This window comes from Rhyacophila brunnea, unplaced genomic scaffold (genome assembly GCF_057557595.1).
Source record: "Rhyacophila brunnea isolate RB1 unplaced genomic scaffold, BYU_Rbru_1.0 scaffold_17, whole genome shotgun sequence".
NCBI classification, from domain to species: Eukaryota; Metazoa; Arthropoda; class Insecta; order Trichoptera; family Rhyacophilidae; genus Rhyacophila; species Rhyacophila brunnea.
In genome coordinates, this window is record NW_028232827.1 from 11,167,712 (window position 1) to 11,190,846 (window position 23,135).

A 23,135-nucleotide genomic window follows, 5' to 3' on the forward strand; every position below is an offset into this window, starting at 1 on the left:
ATGGTCATGTAGAAGCTGTCAGAAATAATGTTATGAGGAAATTACCAAGTTGTTTTGTTTTAATAACCAATACTTTAAGTCAGCGCGATCGTTGTCAAAAAAACACCTTGACGTATCTGCACATAGTATATATTTTGTTTAATTTCAAAAAATATGAATGTTTCCGGCGAAGACAATGTTTTGAACATCAAGATTGAAGATACATCTGGAGTAATCGACGTCACGGACTGCGATGTCAAGCAAGAAATATTCAATGCAGCGTGCACTGTCTGCCGCACCATTACCAGTCTCAGGAGTATTACCGACACATATTATCATCAAGGCAAACCAGAGAAATATTCTGAAATGTTATTATATTGCTTTCGTATAAAGGTTAGTTTATTAGTGTCCCAACTATCAATCAAATTCATTAGGTAATATATTTCGGCGTATGTTTAGAAGTATATTGTATCTAAAGCTGACGCATCGACTGCTTCTTTCTCTTTGAAGTAAACTGTTTAGCTGGGGTAGGAAAGGAATGCGAGGTCACAAAAAATGCACACACAGGCCTCATGCTGTCTGCGAGCGACTGGTTCCCGACACCTGATATATATCATGAGCAACGTTGCCAATTTAGCGTTTTTCTTGCCAGATCTAGCATTTGCAAAAAACGCATCTGGCTTGTGGCGTTTTTACTAGCATTTTTTGATGCTTCCAACAACTTTAAATGTGTTGAAAAAATGCTAGATATTTATTTTATTTATTTTGATGCGCATCGAATTTTTGACATCCGATACTCAATGCAGGTAGATCGGTACCTATTTTAGTGAGAAATAAAACACGATGAAACAATTTCATGCATTATTTAATGTTTTGTATATTCCTGTTAATTTCCGCATATATAAAATAATATTTTAACTACTTAACTATTAATCTAAAATTCATGTTCTTTAATTGTCTATGTCAGACAGACATACAATGTAGCTCTTGTATTCAAACATGAAACGAAACTTGAATGCCGTTGACACAGTATAGTTAGGTATTTGTTGGTAATTTTGAAATATATTTCTGTTAAAATGTGTGGTTTTACATGTATTGATATTGATATTTTGCAGTTTTTCGATATGCAAAAGCGTTCTTGGTAGAATAATTAAATTTACTAGTAATTTTATTTTCACAAAATCTAGCATTTTTTTATGCCAAATAGCTTGTTTTCATACCCCATCTGACTTTTTTTGTCAACCACAGTTGGCAACACTGATCATGAGCGACTATAATGGAATTATAACTTATAAAGTTGTAGAGAGCAATCCAAACAATACGTCACTTAATATCATTTATCGTTTATATGTTTCAGTCTGAAGATCTACAGAAAAGTGGGCTTTGTTCAATATGCCATGACTGCGTTGAAAGACTTAGAGATGCAACAGACTTCAGAAGAGAATTGGAGAACTCTATCAATAAATTCAAATACCTTTTGGGTATGTTTTTTGCTTGTATTATTTTGTATCACAAATAAGTTTGATCATACTTTGGCTAATGAATTACGGAACACACCGGCTTGAACACAGTCAATTTTACATCATTCAGATATATCCACCACAAGGATAAAGAATATTCACATACACAATGTTCATTTCGAATTTACCAAATTACTAACTATAGCGGGTGCCAGTGGCGAAGGGTGGAGGTAGGGTGTTAAGATCCGCCATAAATAGTGCACATTAAACTTTATTAGTCCTGCGAATTTGTTTTTATTGAAGTAAGACTACCATTTTACAGATGGTGTTAATTAGTTTTTAAAAATCAATTAAGCCCTGCCTAATCAAACCATAATAGTTTTGGTATATTTTGGGTGATTGTGCACACTTTTTCATTCATACTTATTTGTTTTCGTTGGATTAAGCATTCATATTATTATTGTTGGTTATTTTTTTTTAAATTCTTTAAGCCCTGCTTAAACCAAACTATAATCGATAAAAAATATTATTCTATCTATAAAATATCCAAAGTTTGTATGATTTACTTGCATATTTTAGATATTTTATAGATTTATGAGTATTTTTTGACTATTGTCTATTATGGCTTGGTTTTTGCAAGGTTTAATTGAATTTTAAAAACTAACTAGCACTATCTATAAATTGTAGTCTTATTTCAATGAAAACAAATACATATGACTGACAAAGCTTAATGTGCACTATTTATGGCGGATCTTAACAGCCTACCTCCACCCTTCGCCACTGGCGGGTGCTCGCGCGATGGCCAAGCGGTAACAATCTGTTAATGAGACCTCTCCGTGAGTCGGACAAGATCCACATCGTAGAGCCAATTACAAAAAAACTAAATGCATACAATGTTTTAACCACGCAAGTCTACTACAAATACATAGGTATGCTTTTAGTAAAATTACAAATCTTATCGAAAAATATAATACCTAGTACAATATTTTTGAGTAATTGCAACATTTTGCATTCTATATAATATGCTATGGGAAGGTATTTTATGTTGATTTAATATATTATTATCTCAATGTGCAATCTTCCTTTTTCTAATATAATTAGAGAAATTCTGTAAATATATGTCATACTAGCAGTAGCGAGGGGTGGAGGTAGGCTGTTAAGATCCAACATAAATACTGCACACTAAACTTTTCAGTCATCTTTAGTTTATAAAATTCAATTAAACCCTGCCAAAACCAAATCATAATAGTGTAGGTAGGGTAGCTTCGCCAGTATTCCAGCCACTGTCAGAAGTCGGCCACCAACTACATAAACTTGAATAAACTTTGCATTCACAATATAATTCAATAATATTTTTGAACTGCTAGTAGTCGGCCACTATTCCGCGAAAGCAATACAAAACTGTGCCATCTTGCGTTTATTTTAGGTACCATTTCAGTGGACACAAAATATTTGACAGTGACGGTGGGCAATAATTTTTCATCCCAGTTTTTCGATAACATCATTAGAAAATTTTCGAATGGTAAGTAAAAGTTGAAATATTGTTTTTGTATTACCCAAGTAGCAACATTAACTAAATTCACGATTTAGAATGATAAAACAGACATTTTCAATAGTTTTAGGTTAAAACTCGTGTCACCAGTTACTGGAACAATTTTTTTTACAAAACCCAGTGGTCGACCGAGGCGGTCAACTATTGGTGGCATATATTGCATTATATTTTTGTCTCTCTCGCTCTTAATAACACTAAATTTAGTGCCCATACGCACTTGCGACAGGCCGCATCGCGGCTAGCCGCAGCGGCCTGCCGCTTATCGTTTTTTGTATGCAAAGTGCGTATGGGCTCATACCGTGTAGGCACTTTGCATACAAAAAACGATAGGCGGCAGGCCGCTGCGGCTAGCCGCGATGCGGCCTGCCGCAAGTGCGTATGGGCTCTTACTTAGATTTTATTTGTTTTGTAGTTGAACATGTCACTACTACTGAGTTAGTGGTCGGCCGCCGGTTTCCCATAGCAACAATATGTTTTTTCACCAACAAGTGTGGGGCCGACAACTGATTGACGTGTTAAAGTTACTTTAGTTAGTTTTAGGACATTTCCGGTAGATGAATTTTAATTTTGACCATCTTAATGTCAACTATATATAATTTTTTTCATTTTTAGCAATGACGACTAAACCTAAAAGAAGTTTTCATCAAAATACGGAAGATAGCCTTCAAAAAGCCCTTCAAGCAGTAAGAGAAAGGAAAAAAATATGCGCCGCTTGCCGGGAATTTGATGTGCCTAGGGCGACACTGCAGGATCATATCAAGGGAAGGGTATTGGAAAAACCATGTCAAATGGGACCAGATCCCTATATATTGTTATCTGATGAAAAAAAAAATTGTGGAATGGTTATTAGCAATAGCAAAATGTTGTTTCCCCCTAAAAAACAAGAACTTCTGACGACTGTGCAGCAAATAGTGAAGGCAGAAAAAATTAAAACACCTTTCAAAAATGGAAAACCGGGAAAAAGCTGGTATTCATTATTCTTACACCGATATCCCGAAATATCAACAAGAGCTGCAGAAAGTATTGATTTAGCGCATGCTAAGATTACGCAAGAATATATAAGAAGTTGGTTTAAAGACTTGAAAACCCATCTCATAGAAAATAATGCTGAATATATATTAGAGAACCACCCCAGTCGGATTATTAATGGAGATGAAAGCGGATTAAACTTATGCCCGAAATCAGGGATAGTCTTGGGCCCCAAAGGTTGGCGAAACCTATATGAAGCAAAACGTGGCAAAGAAAGGGACAGTTACAGTTTTATTGACATTCACGGCAGATAGGAGAATTTGTCCTCTAGTGACTGTTTTTCCTTACGTAAAACCGCCACGAGCTATTGTGGAGAGCATACCGAATTCTTGGATTCATAGCAAATCGGATTCTGGATGGATGCAATGTGACGTTTTTTACGAGTATGCAGCGAATGGCTTTAATAATTGGCCAAATGAACAAAAAATTAAAAAACCTGTCCTCTTTTTGGTAGATGGACATCGTTCTCCCACATGTCATTGGAGTTGAGTCAATTTTGTGATGATAATGGTATTATTCTTTACGCTTTGCCCCCAAACACAACACACATCATGGAACCTGCAGATGTCGCCGTATTCAAGCCACTGAAGGAATATTGGAAACAAGCAGTTTGTCAGTGGAAAAATCAACCAAATAACATGAATTGTGTTGTAACAAAAACAAACTTTTGCACAATATTTGCTGATGTATTGAATAAACCCAAATTGCCAGAATACATCAAAAATGGATTTCGGAAGTGCAGGCTATTTCCATTTAATCCAGATGCCGTCGATTTTACAAAATTCGTTCAAAATAATCTGGAAGCGTTAACTCGAACTCAAGAGAACCGTATGACAAAATTGACTACCAATGATTTTGAAAGTACTGAGCGAGTATTACGGGCAATGTAAGGAATGTAGAACGCAGTTGCGTAAATTTCCAAGGAATTTTGGATGAAATGACAATATGCAGGAGCAGCAGCAGCAACAGCAACTAATGAATACCACCAATATTACAGGCACTTATAATGTATCCAAGAGTAAATTGCTGTATCCAGAGCCCCAGCCTTCTACATCTACCTTACCATATCAACCTCATATATACAAATGCTCAACAGCACATACTATTGCATCTTCAGTTATTACGATACTGGATGATATAACTATTAGACTTACAGAGGAAATAGTTCCAGAATCATCGACTTCATTTTCAGAAGTTGTTGTTTCTCCTATTGTTCATGAAGATAAACCTATACAAGGATTTGAACATCACTTGAAGTACCGCTCGCCATTGGAAAAAATCATTAAAGTACATAGAGAAAAGCTCCCAAGCGCCATTTCTTCTAAACATTTGAGAACACACTTTGACAAAAAGAGAGAGGAATAAGAAAATGTTCAACTATTGAAGAAAACAAAATGAGAAGAAAATCTTTGAAAAAAAACAGGAGAGATTGAAAGATAATGAAACAAAAATGAAGAAAATGAGTTAATGAAGAAATAAGGGACACAAAATGAAAAAAGTGACATAAATGAACATATTGTGATAGAAGACGTGGTGATGGTGGAATGGAGAAGCAAAAATGTGCCATATGTGTCAGTGATGCAGAGGACAATGGAGATAAAAACGTGGGCTGCGATTTTTGTCCCAAATGGTTCCACCTCAAATGCACAAAATTACAATGATGTAGCATGTAAAAATTTTAAATGTGAATTTTGTGGAGGAGACTTAATATTTTAATTTTGAATTATCTTCAACTTGCCGGAGACTAAGTATTATAAAATAACTTCTACAAATATTTTTTTAAACAACATTGTCTATAGTTTGTATTTATCATAATTATTCACTGTCCATATTTTGTTTTTGTTTTGTCCTATTTTTTCACATCAGTGTTTTTTCCTGAAAAAAATCATAACAAATTTCTTGAATTCAAATGGGCGAAAAAAAATCATAATGTCTGGCGGCCCTGTAGCTTAAATCTGATGGCCGACTACTGGCGTATAGGTGGCCGAGCTTTGGCAAAAACGGTCATTTTTTATAAAAATATTATTTTAATATTGTGTTTTAAGTTATTCTTAGAAAGGTAAAAACGTAATAAAAATAAAATCACTGCTCTTTAACAGATGTGTTTTTCTAAACCACCTTTCAGATATTATTAACTCACAATGATTTGCCAAACCTGACTTTTTAGTAAAACGGCCGACTACTAACACAATCACCCTATGCCATGGACGATCCGACAAACATGGAGCACACTTTTTCAGTCATTCCTATTTTTTTTCGTTAAATTAAGAATATATTATATTACAAATGGTGTTGGTTAGTTTTTAAAAATTCATTGCCATGCAGCCTACTCCAAACCATAATACATAGATACAAAATGTTCAATCTATAAAATTATGTATAATTTTAGATATTTTCTATATAATCGTATATTTTTTGATTATTATCCATTGTGGTCTGGTTCAATTGAATTTTGAAAACTGCAATTCAGTGCAATATTATCTGCAATCTGGTGTCTTCACTATTTATGTCGGAACAGCCTACCTCCACCCTTCACCACTGATCAATATATTATTATATCAATGGATGGTATTAGCTGTCACGTGTTCCACAATAAATGTGTATGGCCGCTATTTTTGTCTTATTTGTTAAATTACTTATCCTATCCTATTGTGTTTCGGCTGTTTTCCATAGATGATCGAACGAACATTGATTCCAAATAAATAATTGTTATAGATGACAAACCAATCTCGTATGATGAAGAAGAGTATATCGTTGCGAGTCAAACATTGCCCATCAGTTTTATCGATGCCGGTCACCATTCAGACGAAAACGACAATTTGGATACAGGCACCAATAAGCTGGTTTCCCCAAAAACTCCAAAAATGCCTACCGGAATTACAGTATTCAAAAAGATAGCTGATAGAAGGTAAACGTTGTTAAAATTTTCCTGACCGTCTTCAAGTAATTCAGTGTAATTAGTGCTTGACATCGAAAATCTTCGGGAAATAATGGGATAGTTGATTCGTTTCGTTCCGAAATTTCGAGATTCTCATTTCTCGAGAAATCATCAACGAGAATTCGGAAATTTTTACGAAATAGCGTTTTTCTTGACAAATAAAGCATAAGTATGCATCTGGCATATGTTGTTAAATATATCATTTTTCGACACCGCAAACAGCTTTAAAATTTTCAGAAAACAAAAAAATACTGGAACATGAATCCTACATGCCAGGCCATTACTAGGTATTGATAGTCTAGTTCCATACAGTTTGATATGTAAGATCCTTTTTTTTCCAGAAAGGTTAAAAAAGCCCTTGATTTCGAATCCAAAATTTCGTCAGCTGAATGCAAAACTAATCTAACTCACATTTGAAATATTTTGCAGAAGAGTTTTTTGAAACAGCCTACTTCAGTTATTTATTATTTATATGGACAAGTCTTAGCACCATTGTTTTCATCAATAATCCTACTAAAATATGATGCATCCATTTCAGTAAGTTGTTTCAAGAAACTCACTCCTCAAAAATTTCAAATGTAAGTTAGAATAGTTCTGCATTCAGCTGACGATTTTTTTATGGAGGAAATTCGCAAATAAATAAAAAAATTCTTAAGTGCTCTCGAGAAACCAATTTAGATAATCAATAATATTCTTGAATTTGATAATTCTCATGATTATGGCGAAGATGCCACAACATCCTCGCAGAAGTGGTCAAAGGCCTTTTGCAAGATTCTACGCACCTGCAACTTCTGAGAATTACTGAAAGTTAATTTCCAATTCTGAATCATAGCACAATGTTGGTTTCAGGATTATTTTATATATGCAAATTTTTGTGTGTTTCGATGATCTGAAGGATTTAATGTGCCTATAGAGATCATTATAGCATTATGCCCATATGAACCTCTTTTGTCCACATATCAGAGATTATTAGTATTTCCAGCGCATCTATTCTATACACAAGACTGCTACAGGCCCCTATCGAGGTAGTTCTACATTTTTTTGTATTGAAGTATTATAATTTTTACAATAAGTTAGTTGGAATTGTTACAATAAGTGCTATGTTTTAACAGTTTATCTGTTGGCTGTGCTAACTTTTAGAGCGAGATAGACAGTTTTGACTGTTTAAACGGCTAACTTATTGTAACAATTATAATACCTATGAAGATTATGCCTTATGATACCTTAAACATTATGAAGAACTACCCTCGATAGCGGCCGATAGCAGTCTTGTGTATAGAATAGATGCGCAGGATTGACAGGGTTTTTCAACACTTAATGATTTGTCTGAAGATCAGTTGTGGTGTTGTTATACATAATGTTGGTTTTCTAAACATCGATTGATGTATTTTTTGATTATAGCAATATTTAAAATGTTTCTTGTTCCATTCTAGGCAAATTTCTATTAATATTCGACAGAATCCGCTGATGCCTGTTCCTCCGAGTAAATTAACAGTGAAACAGGCTGCTGTTAAATTCAATATACCAGGATGTATTCAATTGAAAACGGTTTCCGGAGGAGAAAGTAACGAAAAGACAAACGTTTCGTCGGCTGGCAAGCTCCATATAAAGACTGTTGCTAAGCATAATGGAAATAAATTGATAAAACGAGTGGGGAAGCGTAGCAAAAATGAAACGGAACCAACAGAAATCAGTGGAAAAATATTTAATTTGCCAATTGTAGTCCGTGGAATAGATCAACAACGCACGTGAGTATTCACACATTCGTCAGAACCCAACTTTTAACACTTTACCCACCACTTCCGCTAACGTGGCATGCTATAACTACTATATCAAACCATCTACCACAATACTACAATGTTTAAAGGCTTCCTCTGACTATAGTCAAAGTTTTTGGTCTAATTAATATGTTATTTGATGTTTTTCTAGTGTCACTCCGATAAGCGTATCAACCAAAGCAAAGGAACACATATTGCAAATAAATGACTTGGTGAATAACACTGATCTGAAATGTCGGTGAGTATGTTGGTATAATTAAAAATAAAATGAAATTTTGAAATACATATAGACCTATGCATAGTAGTATTTTTGTTTAATTGATTTTTAAAAACAAACCAGCACCACCTGCAATTTGTATTCTTGGTTCGATGAAAACAAATAAGTATAACTGAAAAAATTTAGTGTGCACTATTTATGTTGGATGTTAAAGCCACGTATTCACTAGTTCAGCAATAGAACAACGAATCTGCTAGCTATATAAAAATGGTTAATTTGAGTGAAAAAATAATATTACCTAAATTTCAAACATGTACAAAGTTTGGCGAAAATGCCCATATCCACTTTATATATTTATATACCATATTTAAGAAAGCCTTCTTGCGTAGAGATGGAGCCTAAAATTATGAAAGTCACAGCAAAAAAGAACATCTGGGAATACTGCATTGATTTTCATACAAACTGTTAAAAAAAATTACACATTTAACTGAAACTTGTTTACAGTATTACAACAGAAGGCTCTATCTGATGGAATCACTTTGTTTCTACAAAATGTTTGTTGCAGGATTTGCAATGAAGAGTTCTTATACAATAAATTCCTGAAGAGACACATCTCTATTCATTACCCCAACCATGTGTGCGAGACTTGCGGCAATTTATCAGCCACGTACAAACAGTACCAAGCACACCTGCAAACACACAAAACCAAGGTATACGCCTGCAAGGAATGTCCTGACAAAAAGTACAGGAGTGCCGGTTCCCTTGGCGTTCATATGAAGGTGAAGCATCGCGGACAGAACAAATTGTTCAGGTTAGTTTACAATCAGAGCTGGAAATGGAACAATGAGAATCCCTTAAATTTTTTAAGACTGGAACCATTGATTCTCAATTTTTCATTCTATGTAATTATCCAAGCGGATAAGTTTTTACATTAAAATATAGTCCTATATAATAAATTATTTATGTAAGTATGTAGGTGCCATATACTGGTATTGGTTGCATTTGACATATTTGTCCAATAAAACATGTATAAATCTTATAACTAAACATTTTTAAAATACAGTCGAACTCGGCTATTACGATCACGGATATAGCGAGATCTCGGATGTAACGAGGAAACATTCGTTGACATTTTAGTTAATGATTTTCTCCATACATTTATTCACTTTTATAACGAGCTATTTATCGATTATACCGAGCTAAAATATGGTCAAAAATTTTCTTAAAACTGTCAATGTGTCGATCGTTTAGAAACATTTCGACTCTAAGCAATAAAATCCGACCGGACAAGATACCGCCGGAATCGGATTATGTTTATGACACTAGTTAAGTGTCTAAGTACCTACCTAATTGGTGTTTTCGCCGACAATATTGAAAAAGTATACACGCATATGGTTGAAATTGCATGTAAAAAATCCAAGGTTTGTGAAGTCACTAGGTACCTACCAGCGTTCATTACAATAAGCAACTTCGGGGAAAAATTCTAATTGTGTATTTTTGGTTGAATTGCAACTTTTTCTGTTATGTGACCGCTCATTTAAAAATACCTATTCTCTGATATAATGAATAACGCTTATAACATGCATATTCAGTTAGTCCCATCTTCCTCGTAATAACCAATTTTGACTGTAATAAACAAGTTATATTCAGGGCTTCGAACTGTAACCGAAAACCGGAAAAACTGTTATTTTTGTCGGAACGAAAACCGAACCGAAAAAATATATCAGTTTGTTCGGTTCGGTACATGGTTAAACACGCGCGTTAACATGATCTTACTCCCCACTGTCTTTTAAAATATTTGTGTAAAATTTAAAACACAAAGAAATCATTCACGATCGTGTGACGCATCTTTACATAATTCTCATTATTTAAAAAATTTATGGTTACCGACGTGCGATGCAGCATAACCATTGGAGCGTATCCACTGGTATATATATATTTTTTTTACTTGAATCACAACGAAACCCTGGTTATGTTTTTATTTCTGATAAATTAAAGTAACCGATTTTGCTGCCCATGTAAAAAAGTTTGACTTTAATAATGTTTATGGTATAAATGCAATACTCCCTATACCAACCATTCTTTGCTATTATTTTATTTACAGATGTCCAAAATGCGGAGAGCGATTCGTTAGGTTTTCGCAACGCCGGTCACACCTGATCGAAGTGCATGGTCAGCCTGACGATGATTACACATGTAAGCAATGCTCCAAGAAGTTCAATTCGTCGAATACCCTTCAGAAACATGTCCGCTTTGTGCATTTGAAAGAGCGGAATCACGCGTGTGAACAGTGTGGCCGCGAGTTTGGCACCAAAGCTATGATGATTCAACACATGCTATGCCATACCACCATCGCCAATTTACCCTGCCAATACTGCGGGAAGAGGTTCAAACGGAAGAAAACCCTGAAGGAGCACGTGAAGATTCACACGGGTGAGAAGAAACACGTCTGTAATGTGTGTGGGAGAGCCTTCACCCAGGGATGTACGTTGCGAGGGCACATGGCTGTGCACAACCGGGAAAATAAAACTGACAAAACTGATATTTAATAAAGTTACTAATTTTTATAAAAACATGACATTTATTATTATATCCTATTCAGTGACAAATTCACTAGTGCTTTGAGCGCATGCTGGAGTGGGGCCCTGCAGTCATAAGGAGAACCTAAGTTCCAAAAATATTAATTAAAAGTTTCAAAATGAAAATTGAAAAAAATTAACGCAGTAAGTATATAAGTTATGCACTCAAGAAATGGTAATTTATCAATGGATCTTTTCTCAAACTGTGGATTCCTTTGCAATAGATTACCGCACCGCAGATTCAAGTTATGCTGAGTAAACTTGCAGCAGGTACACTGAATAAAGTTGCTGGGGCGTATTTAGGGCTCCGTGAGAATTAGCAAAAGCTACAACTTGCAAATTTGGAAAAATTACTGTAATTTGGAAACATTGTTAACTCCACCTCTACGTTCAAAACAGATGGTGTTAATTCCATTCTACCCCATTGACAAGACATTTGTCACGTGATCTGAGTTTCTTCAAAATCTACATTCATATATTATTATATGTGACATTTCAACGTTTGGTTTTAAATTATATTAAATCCCAATTTGAAATCAAATTAAAATTTATTTATCTTACATAGTTACACAGTATAGTGAATATTACAAATTACTGATTCAAAGTATGTTAAATAAGATGAGTAAAAAGTACACCGAGTGAACTAAGAACCCTATTTTAAAAACTTGTAAAACAATATGCATCTAAACTCATTCACGTAAGTAGAATATATCAATATTAAAAGCGATTTGGTTGAACACAGTTATTACAGGTTAGTTCTGCACTTGGGAGAACATCAGGGACTCATAGGTCAATACTACCAAAAATGGCAGAGTTCCCATTTACACCGCATGAGTCGGAAAAAAATAATACCTATGTAGTTAACCACGGAAAGTATCCATAAAGCCTTGAGTAAAATAAAACACCCAATCAAATAGGTTTACCAATAATTTTAGGTGACATACAGTACTGCCCCCATAAGCAAAAACACAGCTAATGGGAAAAAATGAAAAATTAAAGTAAGTATGAGGTGACATACTAGATAAAATTCTGAACATAATTACATAACAAAATAAACAGAAAATCATTTATTTTAATATACAAATCATCATAATGTGTTGGTTACTTTTGCAAAAATGTTAAGCTTTTCGAAGCAACAAAACAGTAAATAACGATTCATAAGCAAAAACACAGCACATCTATCGATTTGCTGCGTTTTTTGCTTAAAAACGCTGGCTTACTGTTTTTTTGTTTATGATTCTAGAATTTTTACACAAACGTAATACCGCATGTAACTGGTAATAGTGAGATAACCTCAAATTAATCATTCACTAATTTCATATCGCCCTACATTTAACGATATTTTAAGATTCAAAGGTAATTAAGTTCGAAATTGAACTAAGAATCGTGAAAAAAGATTCTCAACCTTGTTTTGGAGAGTATGCAATTGGAACTTGGTCAAAATGCTGCAAAATCTAATGAAATTATAATGGCAAGTAAAATGTTAATGACTTTTACAATGTTAAATGTTTGAAATTTTACTGTGCAAATCTGTGAAAGAATTATTTCCTATAGAAATCCAATAATCCAGCATTTCCGGCATAGGTGAAAAAATATGGCTGCCGGATTACCGAGCGCCTACTGTATCTTTTTTACGTAACTCATTTATTTTTTTAATATTTCGTACAATGTACAAAGAACTGCAATTTTATTAAATATTTTTCTTCTAAACTAGTGTTTTTGTTAGTCCTTGGTCCCAAGTAAACTAAATTTATATGCATTTATATGTAAAGTCACCCTGATTTACGCCAATTCGACATGAGCGATTTTCGTCGGACCCACCTATCGCTTAACTTTGGGGTGTTACAGTATTTATATTTTTGAATATTTTAAATGATTACCTTTCAATTACAATATTCACTTTGTTATGTTGATTCATAGTAGCCACAGCGGTTTTCTCACATATAATCGAATAAATTAAACAACCGTAACATTCTTCTTAAAATTTATTTAAAAAATAATAAAAATATACCGTACTTCATATTACCAAATAGTCAACAAAACTTAAAAATAAATCAACATTACATTTTTGATTTTTTATTCCTGTCATCTAAATATTGCATCAGATTGCCCCATGCCTTCTGAACCTGCGTAGCGGTATAACCATAGCTCCCGAATGATGAAAAAACAACATTGGCTGCAGCTACCTGCTCTACGTTACTCGGTTGGGATTCCAGGCGTTCCTTAGCTGCCGCTTCTGATAAGCCGTTTCGATCCCTCAATCGGATGATGGCCTGTAACAAACAAAAGCAGATACGTTATTTATTTCCTATCATACAAATTCAAGGGCTCGAGATTAACTTTTAGAATACCACAGATCCGATATATCGACTTTGTGTACTTTGCAAAAAATACCACGAGGCGATATATCAGTTTTTTGACAGACTTTTTTCATTATACAATTTTAACAAACATGGTGATGCCATATTTTATAAATAATGAGTGTTTATATTTCTAAACATGTCAATTATTGTAGTAATAAAATGTGACCAGAGGCTCATGAAACAAGTGTCCTATTGTTCCCATTATTTTAATACTCGGATTAATTAAGAGCTAAGGGGCATTGTGTGATGCATTCCCAATTCTTAGTGATCATGTCTGAAGCTGAAATTTTTTCATTATCCTAATAAATGTATATTTTCTCATATTTAGTATAACAATTTTTAACAAAGATATTATTTTAACAAAACAGTGGTATTTTACGACAGTACCTATCAAATTGCCATGGTAGTAAAAGTAAATTTGTAAATGTGATTTTGTAAGCATTCACAAAACACATGTAACTTGAATCCTCATATTGAAATGATATTTCAGGTTAAAAAATATCCTTCCAACTTTTGGAGTACTGTGCATTGGTATATTTCTAATTGATAACTATCGTATCTAATATTTCTGCTGATATCCCATATTATTAAATGCTAATAAAAAACTCTGTTTCTTTGTCGGATGTACAATTGAATGACGTTTATCTGTTTTGACAGGCGGTCGCGTTGAATCACTGTCGCGACTGTGTGCGCGCGGGAGACACTTGTAACGTTGCTGGCAGTTATGATTTATTGCCATGTTGATATATCAAGTCAAATTTCAATGTGCCTTAACATACTACGAATTATTGTTTGATTTAATAAAATGCAATTTTTTTGTAGTACTTTAGTACTTATTCCACTTTTAATCAATAAATTAGGACTGGTTTCGTCGGCCTCAGAGTTAGAAATGTCCCTCTGAGGCGGACGAAACCGGTCCTAATTTATTGATTAAAAGTGGAATAAGTACTACAAAAAAATTGCATTTTATTAAATCAAACAATAATACAATGCAGTTCCACCATGAATTGACAGTTAACAAAATAAAAGAAATTATACTATGAATTCTTCATTTTCGACTTTTATGCAGCACTTCACTAAGAATTGAGAATTTATTTACCCGTTCACTCTCTCTACGCATAGTTACCTCGTCTTGCGGAATAATAGACGTCCACACTTGATGGCAGCAGTCCAACCAATTGGCCTGAAGAAGGACTGCAGCCTCCATCACTACGACTCGGTAGCCTTCTTTGCCTAATTGAGCTACACGCTTCTTGGCCAAGTCAATAATCGCGGGCCAAAGCAAATTATTTAGCTCGATTAGCCGTGTCTGGAATAGATACAAAATACACATAGTTAAAAAAATTACAATACATTTATTGAACATAACTAAAAACAATTAATAATTTACTGTGTATCTATAGTAGTTGTACAAAACTTCTGCATTCCCTATGCGCAGATGGCTGTGCAAGGACATTAGTAACTAATACGCAACAACAACTGTTGTTGTTGCGTGGTAACATTTAATAATCCATGGAATTTACTGAAACACGTGAAATGATTACAGTTCTTGACAGATACAACTGCATCCACAATGCTAAATGACTAGCAGTTAATTTAAATGTTAGTCCTGGCAGTTATTTTTTTCACTTCATGTTCACATAATTACGCTCAGTTTTCTAGAAGGGTTTCTTTAACGTATTTGATAGAAATAGGTAATACAAACATTGTCATTGAACACAATCTGTCCAAGCTTTTTGCGGTCAACCTCGCCTTGGGCATCAATGACATCTCGGCCAAAGGTTTCGGCGATGGTCGCATTCAGAGGCTGGCCTGCTTTGTACAATTCGTGAGCGAGAATGTCACAGTTAACCACACCTGCACCAAGTTTTCTGGAAGATACAAAAATTATTTCAGATAAAAGTAGTGTATTCCTAAAAAGAAAATGGTGTCCTATTGTTGGCGTCTTGCTTTATTAACTAATGATTTATACTGTTGTGTTCATCTAAATACATACGTGATTCCAAAAGTAGGTACTAACACTCTCTGTGGGTCTAATCTATGCTTATCGACCGCTAAAGTGATAAAGTGAAAAATATTATCAAACTTAGGGTAGGTTTGTATCAAAATATTAGCACTTATTGTAACAATTACACGAAGCCGGTTTTTATTGTTGCAATAAGTGCTATATTTTAACAGCACCTATCTTGCTGCTGTTAAAATATCGCACTTATTGCAACAATAAAAACCGGCTTCGTGTAATTGTTACAATAAGTGCTAATATTTTGATACAAACCTACCCTAAGTTTGATACTATTTATCAATTTAGTGTTCGATAAGTATAGAATAGACCCACTGGAATGTGTTAGAAAACCCAAAGGGGTGTTGAAAAGCAAGGGGGCACTAGGCCGCCTAAAAGGGCCAAAGAATACAAACCTATACTTCTGGTTATTAGATTTTTTTTTTGTTTTGAAGTCGGTGTAAAAGAAAAAAAAAGTGCTTTAAATGGCACCAGTTACATGTAAGTTTATGTGGTTTTAAATGGTAATAATATACTGGTATAAGAACAAAGTCATTTTTAATTACAATTTGATTTTCAATTTACTTTCTTGTACTTTTTCGCAGATTTTATGGTTTTTTCATTATCTCTATGTTATAATAATATGAAAATACACACTCCAATCGTTCAGCAATTTTTGTTTTTCCGCTTGCAATCCCTCCCGTCAAGCCAATTATATATGGGGTTGGTGGTAAATTAGGTTTATCCTGAAAACAAAATTAGTTCATTAGTTACATATTAGTTTCAGTAGTCAATTATGTAATATAAAAATATCACATGTGGTCATAACACTAATTAACAATTAACATAACATAAGACAATTATTTTCAAAAAAGTCTACATAAATACATAAATCTTGAAGCCATGAGGCCTAATGTCAGTAGTGTAGTAAAATGAGTAGTTGATGCGGAAACACCCAGACTTTGAAAAAGTCACATATATAATAACCTCGTCGGGGATTGAACTCGGAGCCCCCGGATGAAGGGCTAGTGCCTTACACACTGGACTACGAGTACCTACTATATAACTACCAAAATCTGTGAATATATATTATGGAAAAAATGTTTAAAAACTAGTTTAGAGAAACCGATAAATTGATAAGGTACATATGAATATTTTGCTTACAATTACTGCAATTAATAACTCATTTAGTGCTAACACCATGATTGGCGCGTTTGGAGTACTTGGCCATTAGATATAATTGACGTGTTATTTAACCTTTTTACCCGAGATCCCCGGGGTTCCAGCGGCTAGCTCAGGCGTCCATCGAACCCCGGATTCACAAAAAAAGAAATTCAAACGGTTGGAGTATAAATAAAACACGGTCTTTCGTGCTCGTAACGTGGTCTTCTTATATTTTACATTTTCTTTAACGTTTACATATTTTGTTTTAACAATAAGTTTCGCAGGTCCTATCCTATCGGAAAGGGGACGCTTACTAATTACTTTTTTCTTTTTCAAACTTCGCGTACCCACGCCATTCCAGCAAAAAGGACTCTCGTGATTGGCCAAATTTTATCGCGTGATCTTTGATTCGGCGAATCACGAGCCTGACCCTGGCGCGTCGAAATTTGGACGTTGCCGACAAGCGCGGCAAAATTTATTATATTTAAATACTTATATTTAGTCTTAAAATTATCGCTTTCATCCATCATCATTTTTACTTTTTAAATTAAATGGCCGAGTGGCTTAAATGCCGGTCTATGGAGTCGAGGGTCCCAGGTTCGAATCCTGGGTCTGGCAAGTACACATATTGTTTTTCAATTTGTATATGAGTCAGAGTATGGACCTAATAGGTTGAGCAAGTGGCTGACATCCATTTCTCGTAAAAACAAAAATCTGTCAATACAAACCTCCACTCTGTGGAGGCCCATATGATCCTATTAAGATCGGACATGGTCGAAAGAAAAGAAGAAAATTTATCTTAATTACACCTCCGCCCAATATGCGATTTTCACACACCGGACGAAGGCCTTTACCTATGAATAAAAAATACTTACGTGGTTGAGCAAGGAATCAGATTAGATGTTTTATGAAGCCGTTTCTAGAGGTCAGGGTTACGTTTCGACTTGAGCTACTAAATGATTATTTTACACCGGGAGAAGCCCGCCTGTAACAGGGGTGTATCATTCGCCCCATCTGGATTAAAGTCGAAAGGTACGCCCTGATCTCATCGGCCACCCATCCAATTCCTTGTTCATCCGTTAAGTACATGGCATGATAACAGTTTATATAAAAAAAATTCAACTACAATCTAACTATTCTAACAAAAAAAAAAAACAACTAACTTTACGTATTGTTTCTATATTTATTTTAATTACTATTTTCTTGCTCAAAGCAATGCTCCTGAATAAGTCAGAGTTTGATTTATTTTCCTTTCTTATTATCATTTGTCATAATTTATTATTATTTTATTTTTCTCCTGTAATGTCGTGCGTTTATTTTGTTTCGTAATGTTTTTGTTATTCTTCTCGTTCTTTTATACTGGTCAGCGGAGGGGTCGTGGAGCTGCAGTCTTCGACTCTTGGGCTGTCCAGTTTTTTTTGTATTCCGAGAGGCTACATTTGTAGACGTTTGGCCCTCGTTCGGAATTATTATTTCGCTAAGCACTTCTATTTTCTTTCTGGCGCTATAGGAGCGTACCTAGCCGGACGTCGTCTGCCTTCGCGACGAGGGCGAGATAGTAGCGTGACTACTGGGCCAGGCTCGTCCCGAGCAGCGGATATCTTTCTATGGAAAGTTTCCCACTCGTCTGCTGGTCTCTGGAGTATCACCTCATAGATGGACAGGTACTGTGTCTCCATCTGTTCCTATTACTGCGGGCAAGGCATCGTATAGCGGTACAACGGCCAGGCTCGTTGACGGCGGCACGGCTTTCCCACAGGTACTAGGATGGATTTTCACAATAAGTATCCTTTTCCCTTTCTTTTTTTTTTATAGATGGTTACACTTCGGAGGTACCTCTTGTTGTTTCACGATATCTTTCAGGCGTCACGTCCCTAGTCTCTCCATGAACCTGCGCGAGAAAGGAGAGTGCGCACTCTCCACACCATCAAGCTTTGGTATCATGAATTTTCGGCTACGCTGCCTTTGGATGCGCTTACTTCGAGAGGTGGCTCCCTTTGTGCTTCCAAATTGTCTTCATCTGTATTTATTCTTTTTCTTTCTTTAGTAATTTATTCGTTCATTAGACTTCCTGTACTTTAAATTTATTCGAATTTACTTTATTAATTACTCCTACCCCATACATTAAATAGCTACTAATTTTATATAAAATCTTCCCATTGTACTTATGGTACTTACTATCACATTTCATTGTATTGACTGTATAAATCACATTGATATTAAAAATTGAAATATTCCACCCTCTCATTATATTTATTTCTGAATCAGTACACTTAAAACTGTGTAATTAACTTTATTTTTAGTGAAACCCATTTTATTTAAAAAAAATTGTTGTTTCGTTTTACGCGCCCGACATCCTATTCCAAAGGCGCGCCGCGCCGATTTGCGGTGCCTCTCACGTTTTATTATTATTTTTTTTTCATTATTGAAACCCCGTTGAGAAATTTACGGCTTATTGACTCATTTTTTTTTTCTTTCACAAGCATACAATCTCTACTTTCATCCTTTTATACATAATTTTAACGTATTATTAAAATTTCACTTATCAACTATAATATACACTTCGTCGAGTGATGCCGTATTATTCCCGTTCCGTTTTCGCTGTGTTAAATTTACGATTGGTAATTTGTAAAGAAATAATAGTGACGGTCGTATACTATTTTCTTCGTTTCTCTTTGGATTCAAATTATTAACACGGCGTAACTTTGAAACAGGTTTCGCGCTACTGTAGAATATCCTCTTTCCCGTTTATAAAATTGTTTGCGATTTTCAATGTTAATGTTTTCGAATTCATTCATATTTACTTTATTTGAACGGAAAGAATTGGCGTCACTTTGCGAAGCGTTATTTTTAAAACTAGAATGTACATTTTTCTTACTAATGAACTTAAGTTTACAAGGCTCAGAAAGTGGGTCCTTAATTAACTTTGTATCCGTAATTAGAAGAATTTCCGGATGTTTTATTCGTATCATCTACACATTTCACTTCCAACAGGAACTCGGCGTTCACCCTTGACTCGAGGGTTGGCGAATGGTCCTGCTTCATCTCCTCGTGGTCGAGCCTGCGCCCGCACAGCTTCTTTGATTCCTCTCAGCTTGCGCGCCTTCTCAGCCCTCTTTTGAGGCTCCCTGGCCTCCCGTTTCCTTTTTCTCTCCTCACCGAATATCCCGTGGTCGAATAGGGTACACAACATGTTAGTGATACCCTAGGAAAATCGGCATTTTGCTCGCCGTTTTTCGTCGCCAATGGGCCGTGGCCTCTACGAGCCCTCCTCGCTGGATACCGTCGATGATGTGTCTGGTCTCCATAGGTGGGATTTGTGCAGCCATTCGTCGTACTGGAGACGCGCTGGAGCTACGGTCTCCAGCACGACGCTAGGCGCGGTCAGCTCCGTATGTGGACTGTCTTCGAACACCAGAGGGCTCTCCCGGTTTGATGTTGGAGACAGCACTTCTTCTTCGATAAGGGTTACGTCGGAGTCCGCTTTTTAGTTAACCATTTCTTGGTTGTTCCGGCTCCTGGATCATAAACTTTTATTTAGCGTTCGCGGGCGTAAATTTTATTTCGCGGGTTCGGAAGAATCCATGCGATTCTTCGAGCCCCATGTTGCCAGGGCGCCATTGAGATCCCCGGGGTTCCAGCGGCTAGCTCAGGCGTCCATCGAACCCCGGATTCACAAAAAAAGAAATTCAAACGGTTGGAGTATAAATAAAACACGGTCTTTCGTGCTCGTAACGTGGTCTTCTTATATTTTACATTTTCTTTAACGTTTACATATTTTGTTTTAACAATAAGTTTCGCAGGTCCTATCCTATCGGAAAGGGGACGCTTACTAATTACTTTTTTCTTTTTCAAACTTCGCGTACCCACGCCATTCCAGCAAAAAGGACTCTCGTGATTGGCCAAATTTTATCGCGTGATCTTTGATTCGGCGAATCACGAGCCTGACCCTGGCGCGTCGAAATTTGGACGTTGCCGACAAGCGCGGCAAAATTTATTATATTTAAATACTTATATTTAGTCTTAAAATTATCGCTTTCATCCATCATCATTTTTACTTTTTAAATTAAATTAAATTTATCTTAATTACACCTCCGCCCAATATGCGATTTTCACACACCGGACGAAGGCCTTTACCTATGAATAAAAAATACTTACGTGGTTGAGCAAGGAATCAGATTAGATGTTTTATGAAGCCGTTTCTAGAGGTCAGGGTTACGTTTCGACTTGAGCTACTAAATGATTATTTTACACCGGGAGAAGCCCGCCTGTAACAGGGGTGTATCACTAGCATATGCGAAAACTCCCAAGCGTTTTTTGCCAAAAAATCGTCGATTTAGTTTTTTTTAAATAAATAATTCTACACATATTTAAAAAATTTGAAACTTTTTTTGTGTGTTCTCAATGGTGTATAAAGCAATAATAAGTAATAATATTGATAGTTTACATCAATAAAACAAAAGAAAAAAATAATGTATCAATATTTATTTAGAAATGAACGGATAAAACTATGTTTGAACTGCAAAACAAGTGTGACAACATTTTTTTATTTAGAATTGATATATCAAATTTTATAGTATAATCTATTCTTATCTAGTAACAGAAAAAAAAATAAACTTATTATTTCTCTATGAAATAGAATTTTTATAAAGTAAAGCTTGGTCTTGGCTTCTAAGCCTTGGTCTATGGGGACTAAGTTTTGCATTTCTATTTTTATCTATTTTGTGGTGTAGATGTTATCTCAAAGGGACTTGTTTACGAGGAATGGTTAGCCATTAGCCTAATGCATTGGCTCCTTGCTCTGAATCAGACAGATAGACAAATAATTAATAAAACATGAATTTTCCAGATGCATAGGTTTAGAATGTAACTGACAGCAAAATAGCCATGATTATATAAATGCTTACCTCTGGTTCCTTTAGTTGAGTTCCCAGCAACCGCATTCGTACATTGCTCGAACTGACCTTCAAATCCTCCTCTTCACTCTGGACATCGGTTTCACCGGCCAGTTTAATGCAATACCCATCCATGGGATCTAAGTTATTCTCTTTACGTTTTATGTTTACTAATCCAACCCCTTTAGCCGTTTCTTCGCTGACGACCAAGAGCTATGAACAAAAGAAAATTATTTGTTAGTATATCTACAGTGAATAAATAATATATACTTGGTATAAGTAAACCAAAGATGTTGAAAAAAACATTCTTCTATTAATAGGGATGGAGTCTAGATATATAAAATTTAAACAAAAAAATGGCCACTAGTCTACTGATTAAATTAGCCACAAGTGACTGCATTATATGTTTATTTGAAGAAAACTTTACACTTCTACTGACATTTTACTATAAATTCAGATTCAACCAATTAGTTAATTACATATATGATTTCGAATCAAACTCCCTTCAAAATTCCTAATACAGAATATGTATACGACATCTTCCATCTAGAGTCCAAATTCCTTGATATCCAAGAGTTGAAATACCTGCAATCTTGGATCATCTTGCGTGGGCCCATACATGTCTTTAATTGGCACAATATTATACTCGATGGAAGGGTCAATTTCTAAAAGAAAATTTTTTAATTTCTCCATTCGGACTTCTACTGGTTCTATAAGTTCCCATAACTTCTTTGCTGAAAGAATATAAAATAAATATTATATTTATAACAATAACACACCTAAAAAGACTGATGCTTTACTGACCATAGACATTCGAAAAAAATATATAATTGAATACACAGGTAGAAGAGCAACTTATGAACTATGGTTTTTGTGTAATAGGTTTACATATTAGTTTTCTATCACCCTTAAAATTGTATCTTTATGTTGTTAACAGAGGTCTCTCCGTGCACAAATAGCAAGTTGTTATTTCAAACTATCGCCATATTGCCACCCAATTTTCCAAAATAGTTCGGATTACACGCATAAATTTCTTTTTTTTTACCTGCCTTGAGAAAATCACATAATTATATTGTGTTCTCACTGGGAATCAATCCCAAAGCTCCCGGATGGAAGGCCAGCGCCTTACGCACTACACCACGAGAGATTTGAGCACAAAAAAAACCAATGTGTAAGGAGCCA

The 23,135-nt window shown here is 35.1% G+C and overlaps 2 protein-coding genes across 4 annotated transcripts in view; one reads left to right on the forward strand and one right to left on the reverse strand.

Annotated features, from left to right (window-relative positions):
• Window positions 1-13,523, forward strand: LOC147073669 (uncharacterized). Its single transcript, XM_085944175.1, has 7 exons — window positions 1-372; window positions 1,337-1,460; window positions 6,736-6,928; window positions 8,392-8,706; window positions 8,888-8,974; window positions 9,519-9,764; window positions 11,058-13,523. Exons 1-7 carry the CDS (start codon window positions 154-156, stop codon window positions 11,500-11,502), a joined length of 1,629 nt encoding a protein of 542 aa, XP_085800301.1. The 5' UTR covers window positions 1-153; the 3' UTR covers window positions 11,503-13,523.
• The window catches only part of Ppat-Dpck (Bifunctional Phosphopantetheine adenylyltransferase - Dephospho-CoA kinase), a 16,155-nt gene continuing 6,521 nt past the window's right edge, over window positions 13,502-23,135 (reverse strand). For all 3 annotated transcript variants that reach the window (XM_085944172.1, XM_085944171.1, XM_085944174.1), the window contains exons 5-10: window positions 22,539-22,687; window positions 21,966-22,166; window positions 16,552-16,640; window positions 15,601-15,766; window positions 15,022-15,204; window positions 13,502-13,805 (exon numbers count right to left, since the gene is read on the reverse strand). In XM_085944172.1, coding sequence (XP_085800298.1) covers window positions 13,593-13,805; window positions 15,022-15,204; window positions 15,601-15,766; window positions 16,552-16,640; window positions 21,966-22,166; window positions 22,539-22,687 — 1,001 coding nt within the window. In that variant the 3' untranslated portion in view covers window positions 13,502-13,592. The remainder of the gene's footprint in view (window positions 13,806-15,021; window positions 15,205-15,600; window positions 15,767-16,551; window positions 16,641-21,965; window positions 22,167-22,538; window positions 22,688-23,135) is intronic.